General features: G+C 39.7%; 1 protein-coding gene across 1 annotated transcript in view; it reads right to left on the bottom strand.

Moving 5' to 3' along the window:
* LOC128685701 (D-aminoacyl-tRNA deacylase 1) overlaps positions 1-6,171 on the bottom strand; it is a gene marked incomplete at its 5' end in the record, with an annotated part of 119,211 nt that extends 113,040 nt beyond the window's left edge. The window contains one exon of the mRNA XM_070088118.1: positions 6,071-6,171. Coding sequence (XP_069944219.1) covers positions 6,071-6,171 — 101 coding nt within the window. The remainder of the gene's footprint in view (positions 1-6,070) is intronic.
* Positions 6,172-12,622: the final 6,451 nt, after the last annotated feature.

Consider the following 12,622-nt stretch of genomic DNA (forward strand, 5'->3'; position numbering starts at 1 on the left):
TATTTCCTTCTTCACATCTATGGCGTTTCTTACTTTCTTTACCACAGGGGTGCCACTAGCAAGTTTCTTTGGGACCATGGTAGCTTATTTCACAGTCGCACAAACACCAAACACAATGAATTAATAGTGAAATGTTTGAATGAGCACACAGGTTAGTGTTCACTCAAGCATAAACAAAGCCAGACTGGCTCATGATGCCTGAGCAGGGGGCGCAGGCAGGCGGACACGTCTGGTATGCGGTTTGAAACACGGGGACAAGATTGGTGCAAAAAAAAGTGGTCAAAACTCGAAGCATTCAAAAGTTGATGCGTTCGAAACTCGGGGTTCCACTGTACAGTGAACCCCAGCATTTCGGCAGCCGTGGCTTTCAGCAACTTTTTTCGGCACAATATAGCCTCACGGTTCGTGATTGGTCTCGTGATTCGGTGACTGTCTGGTACATATCCAGCGTCAGCACGCACACAAAGCCAGTTTTCCACACCATTCACTCACTGTGCCACTGTTTCAGCAAGTGACCACCATCGCACACATTCATGCGATACATTGTGTAATAGTATTCCTTTCTTTTTTTGGGCTTCCAACTGCTAAATAAGTCACCATGGGTCCAAAGAAAGCTATTGCCAGCCCTTTGGTAAAGAAAATGAGAAACAAAATCAAATTAAAGAAAGAAATCATTGAAAAATATGAAAGTGGAGTGCGTGTTTTAGAGCTTGCCAGGATGTATTGCAAACCCCATTCAACCATCACTTTGATCGTGGTGAAGGAAAAGGAAATTAAGGTAGCTGTTGTTGCAAAAGGGGTAGATATGCTGACAAAGAAGAGATCGTAAATCCTCAAAGAAATGGAGAGGTTATTGTTGGTGTGGATTACCCAAAAACAGTTAGCAGGAGATAGTGTTATGCAGTCGATAATTTGTAAAATGGCAAGGCAGTTACATGACGATCTCATAAAGAAAATGCCTGCAATGAGTGCTGATGTTTGTGATTTTAAGGAACCTGTCCAGTGACTCTGAGTATATATATGATAAAAAAATAGTATTAAACAACATTTTTTTATTGTTGGTTTGTGTAAACATGTTTTGTAAATAATATAATGACAGCAAAGTTTGTGCTGTTATTGTGTAGTATACAATGAGTGAATATATACCAAATAGCCTTTATATTGATCTCAGAGGCCATACAAGTTACTTGAAAAAATAAAATAAAAAAAAAAAAAAAAAAAAAAGAATAAAACTACTACTGGGTGACCGGCAATCGGCGATGTTGCCATATGTGGTTCAATTTCTGTCATCTTCACGCCTCCATATCTCGGTAAGTATTGATGGCAAAAAAAAAATTTTTTTTTTTTGCCATCATAAGAAATTTTTTTTTTCGATTTTTTACCGACCCTGAGAGCAGGTTTGGGAGAAGGCCTGCCGACCCTGAAAGGGTTAACAGTTCCTCAAAATATTCCCTCCATCTTCCCGATACCTCTAACTCTCCATTTAATAATTCTCCTCTCTTATTTTTAACTGTCAAATCAATTTGTTCCCTAGGCTTCCTCAACTTATTTATCTCACTCCAAAAATTATTATTATTATTAACCTCGAGTCCAAGCAGAGGATGTAACACTTCATTCTTTCTTTCTTCGTTCTTTTTTTCCTTCTTTCCTTCTGGTTTCTATAATATATATACACATATATAGTCACAGCACACTTTCACAGAACTGCTATTAGGCTCTGGAAAAGTGTGTGTGTGTGTGTGTGTGTGTGTGTGTGTGTGTGTGTGTGTGTGTGTGTGTGTGTGTGTGTGTGTGTGTGTGTGTGTGTGTGTGTGTGTTTGTGTGTTAGTTACCATTTGGTCCTAGGCACATGTTGATTAGACACTTGGCCTGTTGTATGTGCATGCATGTGTGTGTGCGTGTGTGTGCATGTGTGTGTGCATGTGTGTGCATGTGTGTGCATGTGTGTGTGCATATGTGTGTGTGCGTGTGTGCATGTGTGTGCATGTGTGTGTGCATGTGTGTGTGCATGTGTGTGTGCATGTGTGTGTGTGTGCATGTGTGTGTGTGTGCATGTGTGTGTGTGTGCATGTGTGTGTGTGTGCATGTGTGTGTGTGTGCATGTGTGTGTGTGCATGTGCATGCGTGTGTGTGTGTGTATACTCACCTAATTGTGGTTGAAGGGGTCGAGACTCAGCTCCTGGCCCTGCCTTTTCACTGAGTGCTACTAGGTCCTCTCTCTCCCTGCTCCATGAGCTTTATCTTACCTCATCTTAAAGCTATGTATGGTTCCTGCCTCCACTACCTAACTTGCTAGGCTATTCCACTTCCTGACTACTCTATGACTGAAGAAATACTTCCTAACATCCCTCTGACTCATCTGGGTCTTCAACTTCCAACTGTGACCCCTTATTTCTGTCTCTCCTCTCTGGAACATCCTGTCTCCGTCCACCTTGTCTATTCCACGCAGTATTTTGTATGTTATCATGTCTCCCCTGACCCTCCTGTCCTCCAGTGTCATCAGGCCAATTTCTCGTAACCTTTCTTTGTAGGACATTTCTCTTAGCTCTGGAACTAACTTTGTTACAAACCTTTGCACTTCCTCTAATTGTGTGTATGTGTGTGAACTCACCTAGTTGAGGTTGCAGTGGTCGAGTCCTAGCTGTGTGTGCATGCGTGTGTGCGTGTGTGGACTCACCTAGTTGAGGTTGCGGGGGTCGAGTCCGAGCTCCTGGCCCCGCCTCTTCACTGATCGCTACTAGGTCACTCTCCATGAGCCGTGAGCTTTATCATACCTCTGCTTAAAGCTATATATGGATCCTACCTCCACTACATCACTTCCCAAACTATTCCACTTACTGACTACTCTGTGGCTGAAGAAATACTTCCTAACATCCCTGTGATTCATCGGTGTCTTCAACTTCCAACTGTGTCCAATCTCTGGAACATCCTGTCTTTGTCCACCTTGTCAATTCCTCTCAGTATTTTGTATGTCGTTATCATGTCCCCCCTATCTCTCCTGTCCTCCAGTGTCGTCAGGTTGATTTCCCTTAACCTCTCCTCGTAGGACATACCTCTTAGCTCTGGGACTAGTCTTGTTGCAAACCTTTGCACTTTCTCTAGTTTCTTTACGTGCTTGGCTAGGTGTGGGTTCCAAACTGGTGCCGCATACTCCAATATGGGCCTAACGTACACGGTGTACAGGGTCCTGAATGATTCCTTATTAAGATGTCGGAATGCTGTTCTGAGGTTTGCTAGGCGCCCATATGCTGCAGCAGTTATTTGGTTGATGTGCGCTTCAGGAGATGTGCCTGGTGTTATACTCACCCCAAGATCTTTTTTCTTGAGTGAGGTTTGTAGTCTCTGGCCCCCTAGACTGTACTCTGTCTGCAGTCTTCTTTGCCCTTCCCCAATCTTCAGGACTTTGCACTTGGTGGGATTGAACTCCAGGAGTCAATTGCTGGACCAGGTCTGCAGCCTGTCCAGATCCCTTTGTAGTTCTGCCTGGTCTTCGATCGAGTGAATTCTTCTCAACTTCACGTCATCTGCAAACAGGGACACCTCAGAGTCTATTCCTTCCGTCATGTCGTTCACAAATACCAGAAACAGCACTGGTCCTAGGACTGACCCCTGTGGGACCCCGCTGGTCACAGGTGCCCACTCTGACACCTCGCCACGTACCATGACTCGCTGCTGTCTTCCTGACAAGTATTCCCTGATCCATTGTAGTGCCTTCCCTGTTATCCCTGCTTGGTCCTCCAGTTTTTGCACCAATCTCTTGTGTGGAACTGTGTCAAACGCCTTCTTGCAGTCCAAGAAAATGCAATCCACCCACCCCTCTGTGTGTGTGTGTGTGTGTGTGTGTGTGTGTGTGTGTGTGTGTGTGTGTGTGTGTGTGTGTGTGTGTGTGTGTGTGTGTGTGTGCATGTGTGTGCATGTGTGTGCATGTGAGTGTGTGCGCGTGAGTGCATGTGTGCATGTGTGTGTGCATGTGTGTGTGCATGTGTGTGTGCATGTGTGTGTGCATGTGTGTGTGCATGTGTGTGTGCATGTGTGTGTGCATGTGTGTGCATGTGTGTGCATGTGTGTGTGCATGTGTGTGTGCATGTGTGTGTGCATGTGTGTGTGCATGTGTGTGCATGTGTGTGCATGTGTGTGTGCATGTGTGTGTGCATGTGTGTGTGCATGTGTGTGTGCATGTGTGTGTGTGCATGTGTGTGTGCATGTGTGTGTGTGCATGTGCATGCGTGTGTGTGTGTATACTCACCTAATTGTGGTTGAAGGGGTCGAGACTCAGCTCCTGGCCCTGCCTTTTCACTGAGTGCTACTAGGTCCTCTCTCTCCCTGCTCCATGAGCTTTATCTTACCTCATCTTAAAGCTATGTATGGTTCCTGCCTCCACTACCTAACTTGCTAGGCTATTCCACTTCCTGACTACTCTATGACTGAAGAAATACTTCCTAACATCCCTTTGACTCATCTGGGTCTTCAACTTCCAACTGTGACCCCTTATTTCTGTCTCTCCTCTCTGGAACATCCTGTCTCCGTCCACCTTGTCTATTCCACGCAGTATTTTGTATGTTATCATGTCTCCCCTGACCCTCCTGTCCTCCAGTGTCGTCAGGCCAATTTCCCGTAACCTTTCTTTGTAGGACATTTCTCTTAGCTCTGGAACTAACTTTGTTACAAACCTTTGCACTTCCTCTAATTGTGTGTGTGTGTGTGTGTGTGTGTGTGAGCTTCTAAATGTGCTGAGCCAGGGTGCAGCAGCTGTCAAAATGACATATTATACCATCACTCACTATCCTTGCTGCCTGTCAACTCCCATGGGGTCCCATGCCTCCTTCCCCACTGTCCTTCCTACCTACCTACCTTTCTTTCTCTTTCTTTCTCCTTTCTCTTCCTTTCTCCTTCTTTCTCTTTCTATCTTTCTTTCTTTCTCCTCTCTTTCTTCTGGTATTCTGGACATTGCTTTTGGTCACAAACTCCTCAAAACCATGAAATTCTTCACTGACACTTCTATCTGTGTTAGATCTATTACTTGGAAAGAGAAGAGGCCCAGATTCACTGGGGAGTCAAATATTTCTTGCCACTAGGCATGCTGAACAAGGACTACTGAAATGACGTTCCCACAATGCACCACTGGCTCCCCGATTTTTTTTTATACTGCGCACACTGACCATGGAGACTCATTCTCTCACATGTGGGCCTACCAGCTTTCTCCTGCTTGATTTGAAGCTGTTAGAATTTACACATATTAAAATGTCAAAAACATTGGCTCGTAAGATGTATATATATGGCCGAAACAGTCAAAGGGTTAAACAAATCCCTGGGGTATCCTGGTAATATCTGATGTTTTCAACCCTAATACTGCAACCTGACTGTTTCCCACAAACACCCATACCTCTATCTGACCTTGGTCTGACCTTCCTATCTCTGTTACAAAATGCACGGTCCATATATCTTACCCGAGAATCCCCTACAATTAGAATATTCTTACCTTGATTAGCAGGGGAGTCAGTGGTACCTCTAACCTCACTAACCACTGAAGTACACTCATCCTGAAGAACAGAGAATCGATTTCCTACCTTCACATCTTCTCTATTAACCTTCCTTATCTTCCTTCTTCCTGAACTGTGAACCACTTGCCACTTAAAGCAGCTGCAACTCTTTAGCTCACTGCTGGTATCCTTTACCTCGCCAGCTCCCACGATCTCACACTCACTCCCAAACCCATCTAGGCAAAGCTTCAGCTTCCTATTTTCCTCCTGAAGAAGTGGAACCTTCTTCTTCAACACTTTAACCTGAGATTCCAAAACACTACAGCAGGCCATGGTACTCAGTAACACCCCACCCTAATGCCAAGACAGCTTAGGACAGTGACCACACGTAACCTCTGACAGCAGTGTATACCATTTTTTTTAGTTCTGCACCAAAACTAACTTAAGAACCTAAGCTAACCTTACTAAAGTTAATGCAACATAGTTTAACCTTACCCAACTTACCTTAGGTCAGGTTGAATTCTATACCAGATGTATAGAAGCAAAAGTAAACTCAGTTAAAAGTGGATTACTTCATATGAAAAACTTACATGAAATCAATATCTGCCTGGGTATCATTCTTGTGAATGCCTATTAGAACACACAGGCCTCGACCAATAGAGCTGATCACCTCCTCTCCCACTGTTGATATTAATTATACTTTAAGTATGTAAAGCACAAGTACACATCACCTGTTTTGGATAGATATGATTAGATAGAGCCACATGTGAACCAGCTGAAGAATTCTGTCCATAATATCTTATTTACTTTTAATGTAATTAACAATACTGTATTTAAATTGGTAAAAAAAAATCATGAGCTTTATAATTTAGATTGAATATACTTTTTTTTTTTAGTGAAGGGCATCTCATGAATAGCTTTGATTTTTCACAATGACCATTTTCCTTTGTCGGCATGCACTCCTACACTGTAAACTAACTATACAATTTCTTTCAAAATGAACTTAATGGATTTCCCACAGATCTATTTTGTTCTACCTATTCTGTCTTGTGAATGCCAATATTACTTACATTAGTGATATTTACAAAGAAGGCCAAAAAACAAATGGAAGAATGAAAATAGCTATGGGATTTTTTCTGACAACTACAGTGGTCCCTCAATAATCATCCAGCCTGAAAGCCGTCCATTTCAGAAAGAGTCCTGTTATTTCGTCTAAACATTGGCTTGCAAATGGTCCGTTGACTCGCTAATCATCTTTCGTCCTGGACGCGTACTCACGCTCTGAGCCGCCTCGACCTCCCTTCCCAGCCAGTGTGCCATTGTTTACCAGTGAGCGACGGTCCCCTCACGTGTTCATACGAAGTATTTCATAATATTCCATTCATTTTAGTGCTTGCAGTTTGGAGGGATATGTTGTGTATCTTTATACGTATATGCTTCTAAACTGTTGTATTCTGAGCACCTCTGCAAAAACAGTGATAATGTGTGAGTGTGGTGAAAGTGTTGAATGATGATGAAAGTATTTTCTTTTTGGGGATTTTCTTTCTTTTTTTTGGGTCACCCTGCCTCGGTGGGAGACGGCCGACTTGTTGAAAAAAAAAAAAAAAGTGCTAAATAAGCTACCATGGCTCCAAAGAAAGCTCCTAGTGCCAAGCCCTTGGTAAAGAAGGTGAGAAATACGATTGAATTTAAGAAAAACATCATTGAACAATATGAAAGTGGCGTGCATATGGGCGAACTGGCCAGGATGTATAACAAATCCCGTACAACCATATCTTCCACCATAGCCAAGAAAAAGGAAATCAAGGAAGCTGTTGTTGCAAAGGGGGTAAATATGCTGACAAAAATGAGATCACCAGTACAGTAGGGCCCCACTTATACGGCGGGTTAGGTTCCAGGCTGTCGCCGGAAAGCAGACATTGCCGGAAGGCAGAACGCCATTTTTTTCCATTTATAAATGCATATAAATGCCAGACAACAAGTTTACACTAAATTATATTAAGTTAGTAATAGAACTAGGCATTAAAAACACACAAAGTAAAATACATTCACAGTAAATTCATTACTTATCTTAAAGTATTTGTAATCTTAATGTAGGGAGAGAGGTGAGTAGTACTTATTTGTAGGAAGTCAGGCGCAGGTAGCCCAGGTGTAGGTAGCCCTGGCTCCCCATCTCATACTTAATATACGATATTTAAAACATCCCAGAGAAGTAAAATACACATACAGTACATTCATTATTTACCTTAAAATATGTGTAGTCTTAATATAGGAAGAGAGGTGAGTATTATTTATTTGTAGGGAGTCAGTGTAGGTAGCCGGTAGGTGTAGCCTGCCTGGGCTACACCTACCGGCTACCTACACTGTGGGCCAGAGCCATATTATTAACATCGATGTACCTTGTTCACTGAATTTAATCATTTCTAACAACTACCTTTAGATGCCATCATAAACGAAGGTAGAAGTAATGAATAATTCATGCCGAAAATTGTAAACAAAAGCGGAGTGAGGGAGTGGCTGGGCCAAATGCAGATTCATACACGTTTCCTCTGATGGCTGAGCAGAGAAAACATAATGTTGTCCTTCCACCCGGCTACCACACAGATCCACAAGTATTATCAGAGCACATAAAATATGCAATAGATGCCAGACAACAAGTTTACACTAACTTACATAAAGTTAGCAATAAAAAATAGGCATTAAAAACACAATAAAAGGTAAGATACACACAGAGTACACTTATTACTTACCTTAAAATATTAATATTAATGTGTGAGAGGTGAGTGGCAGGGTGTTTATTGAATAAAATCAGAATGGCACACCATCATCCTCTAACTTGGCACTTAAAGCAAGAGGCTTACGACTTCTCTTTTTACCACAGCTAACCTTAGACGCCATCGTCAATGAGAGCCAACTAGTTAACGAAAGAGTAAACGAGAGAGAGAACGAGATACAGAGTTGAGACAATGTAAGAACACAAACTGAACAGGTAGTGGACGATCACTTGGTCAGGCGAAATAAATGTGCATTAATGTGTGTCTACTTTTAGTTCATTCACGTCCATTTGTAAGAGTTTGTAAAACATTTACCTCAATATTTTTTATTATAATAATAATTACCTCACAATACAAATACTCTTACATTGTGTACAAGTTGTACAAGTTAGTTCAGAATAAACAAACAGCAACACACCATTTTTAGAATGAATGAAGGCAATAATAATAGTAATAATAATAATATTAAATAATAATATTATTATTAATAATAAATTATTATTAATTATAAAAAGCACTAAACCCACAAGGGTCATGAATTGCTATATATAGAGTAAAGGCATACGAAAAGAATATTTTTCTACAGTTATCCCCCAGTTTGACTAGAGAAAACGTAATTCTTCCGACATTACCTACACAGCTGCTCTGTAAACAAATCTCATTACATAGCATATAAACATGATACATACACTCGCAGAATAAAAATTGATGTAAATATGAGATTTGTTTACAAAGCAGCTGTGTAGGTAGTGTCGGAAGAATTACATTTTCTCTAGTCAAACTGGGGGATAACTGTAGAAAAATATTCTTTTCGTATGCCTTTACTCTATACAGGTCTCCCTCAACATTCACGTTTTCAACTTTCACGGGCTTCACACATTCGCGAATTCCCAACCGCCAAATTCTCAGCCACCAAATTCCCAGCCGCCAAATCATATTTAAGTTTCCCGCCACCTGCGAGTCCCTACTACCCTCCCTCCGACCCCCCACAACTGGCAGCCAGCCCTCCCACCACTCAGTGTGGTGAGTGTTTTGTTTGTTCATTATTTGCTATTAAACTACAGTATAAATAATGTAAACCCATTCATGACTGCATATTGGAATGGCTATGCAGACAGGTATTAGATGGTGACATCAAGTGTTTACTCTTGAACACTGCAAAGAATTAAACATTTCTGCTACAGCTAATAATAACAATAGTAATAATAATAATAATAATAATAATAATATTAATAATAATAATAATAATAAATATAATATAATTGAAGATGGAAATTGTACAAAAATACGAGGGAGTGGTTGACACATCGTCAGTGTGACTTTGTTTATGCTGGAGTGAGCATTAGTCTCCCTGCTCTTCCAAACATTTCACAATAATTCATTGTGTTTGGTGCTTGTAGATTGAGTGTGACTGGAGTGGTAGAGGCAGTGATTGAGGCAATGGTATTTAATAACATAACATGTTAATAATAATACATGTTATTAATAATATGTACTATTATTATTTATAACATATATGTTATTAATACATTCATGTTAATAATAATACACGTTATTAATAATAACATGTACTATTATTATTTATAACATATATGTTATTAAATACCACTGCCTCAACTGCTGAAATATTGTGAAATGTTTGGAAGAGCAGGGAGACTAATGTTCACTCCAGCATAAACAAAGTCACACTGACGATGTGTCAACCACTCCCTCGTACAGTGGACCCCCGCATAACGATTACCTCCGAATGCGACCAATTATGTAAGTGCGTTTGTACGTGTATGTTTGGGGGTCTGAAATGGACTAATCTACTTCACAATATTCCTTATGGGAACAAATTCGGTCAGTACTGGCACCTGAACATACTTCTGGAGTGAAAAAATATCGTTAACCGGGGGTCCACTGTATTTTTGTACAATTTCCTTCTTCAATATCGTATTTATTATTATTATTATTACTATTGTTATTATTAGCAATAGCAGAAATGTTCGATTCTTTACTGTGTTCAAGAGTAAACACATGATGTCACCGTCTAATACCTTTCCTAATAGCCATTCCAATATGCAGTCATGAATGGGTTTACATTATTTATACTGTAGTTTAATAGCAAATAATGAACAAACAAAACACTCGCCACACAGTGGTGGGAGGGCTGGCTGCCAGTTGTGGGGGGTCGGAGGGAGGGTAGTAGGGACTCGCAGTGGTGGAGGCAGTGGTGGAGGCAGTGGTGGAGTCTGTGGTATTTAATAACATACATGTTATTAACATACATTATTAACATACATGTTATTAAATAACATACGTTATTAAAGCATAACATGTATATATTTAGTACAATTTATGACGTTTTCATGTATTTTATGATTATTCATGGTTCAACAAGTTAAGGAAGCAGTATTGTAATATATTTCTCTACAATATATTGGGGCACCAGACATTCACGGTTTTTCAACATTCGCGAGGCTCTTGATCCCCTAACCCTCACGAATGTTGAGGGAGACCTGTATATAGCAATTCACAACCCTTGTGGGTTTAGTGCTTTTGATAATAAATAATAATAATAATTTATTATTAATATTATTAATAATAATAATAATATTAAATAATATTATAATTATTAATATTAATAATAAATTATTATTAGTATTATTATTATTTATTATAAAAAGCACTAAACCCACAAGGGTCGTGAATTGCTATATATAGAGTAAAGGCATACGAAAAGAATATTTTTCTACAGTTATCCCCCAGTTTGACTAGAGAAAACGTAATTCTTCCGACACTACCTACACAGCTGCTTTGTAAACAAATCTCATATTTACATCAATTTTTATTCTGCGAGTGTATGTATCATGTTTATATGCTATGTAATGGGTTTCATATATAATTTTGAGGAAAATATCATAGATGGATTAATGAAAATGCCTATATTGATGTTAAATAAGACATTTAGTGTGCCCAAGAGTGATTATTATTACGTAGTATAGGCGTCATGAGTAGAGAGAGACTTAGCGATTTTAATGTGTACCTGCACACCAGCGCAGTGTGTAAGTATATTTAGGTACAGGTACACTTAAGTATAATTATCAGAGTACATATAAAATATGCAGTAACTTTAAAACACTTGAAATTTTGGAAAGTTTCCTGACATAATAGATGAGGTCACAGAAAATGTAAACAAACTGGGTGGGGGCGCCGTATTTGAAAGACCGCTTGCCATATAGCAAATTTTGGTCATAATTTGACATCGCCGTATTAGTGGAACGTCGTAAGGCGAAACGCCATAAAGCGGGGCCTTACTGTACTCAAAGATGTTGAGAAGTTATTAATGGTGTGGATAAACAAGAAACAATTAGCAGGAGATAGTCTTATGACGTCGCTTATTTGTGAAAAGGCTAGGCAGCTGCATGACGATTTGGTAAAGAAATTGCCTGCAACTAGTGGTGATGTGACTTGACTGGCTTACTGAGTGACTTAAAGTTAGACACTCCAGCACAACCATCGACTTCAGCCCAGTAGGGCCACAGCATAACTCTCCACTCTCTTTACAATCATCCACAAACACCAGGTAAGAAATACTATTATTTCTGTTACATCTGTAGTATTAACCCTTAAACGGTCCAAGCGTATATATATGTTAACTCGCGCAGCGCAACAAATATTTAAAAAAAAAAAAAATAATCAGTTTTTTTTATATAGAAAAAAAAAAGCACATTTTTTTAACCCTTAAGCGGTCCAAACGTATATATACGTTTTTTCAACATCTGAAAGCATGTAAAAAAATGTAGATCATCTTTTTTGTTTTACATTTGAAAACATGTAAAAAAACTTTTATCTACATTTCTTTTTGTTATATTTGAAAATATGTAAAAAAAAGTAGATCTACTTTTGGAGCACTACGAATTTGAACGTCGATCTGTTTGGACCGTTTAAGGGTTAAGCGTTTTACAATAAAAAAACAAAAAAAGTTTTAGGGCCAGTACTTACCGAGATATGAGGCCGCGAAGTTGGCACTTGGAGATCACCTGACGGCAACATGGAGCACTGCCGCTTGTAGAAATTCTACATATTTGCCCCCCCCTTTTTTTTTTATTTTCTTGGTTTTCATGGTATGATAATTATGTTTTGCAGTAAATCCTTTGATTTCAATGCCAATTGTTGTTTATACACCAATATTATATACAAAATTATCATCATATTGTCATAAACACACATGTACACACTGACAGGTGATTTTGCACACCTGGCTGAGTCACATTCTATTATCTACAACTTCTTTCTTTCAACACACTGGCTGTATCCCACCGAGGCGGGGTGGCCCAAAAGATAAAACGAAAGTTTCTCCTTTTACATTTAGTAATGTATACA

Source organism: Cherax quadricarinatus, chromosome 23, assembly GCF_038502225.1.
Source record: "Cherax quadricarinatus isolate ZL_2023a chromosome 23, ASM3850222v1, whole genome shotgun sequence".
NCBI classification, from domain to species: domain Eukaryota; kingdom Metazoa; phylum Arthropoda; class Malacostraca; order Decapoda; family Parastacidae; genus Cherax; species Cherax quadricarinatus.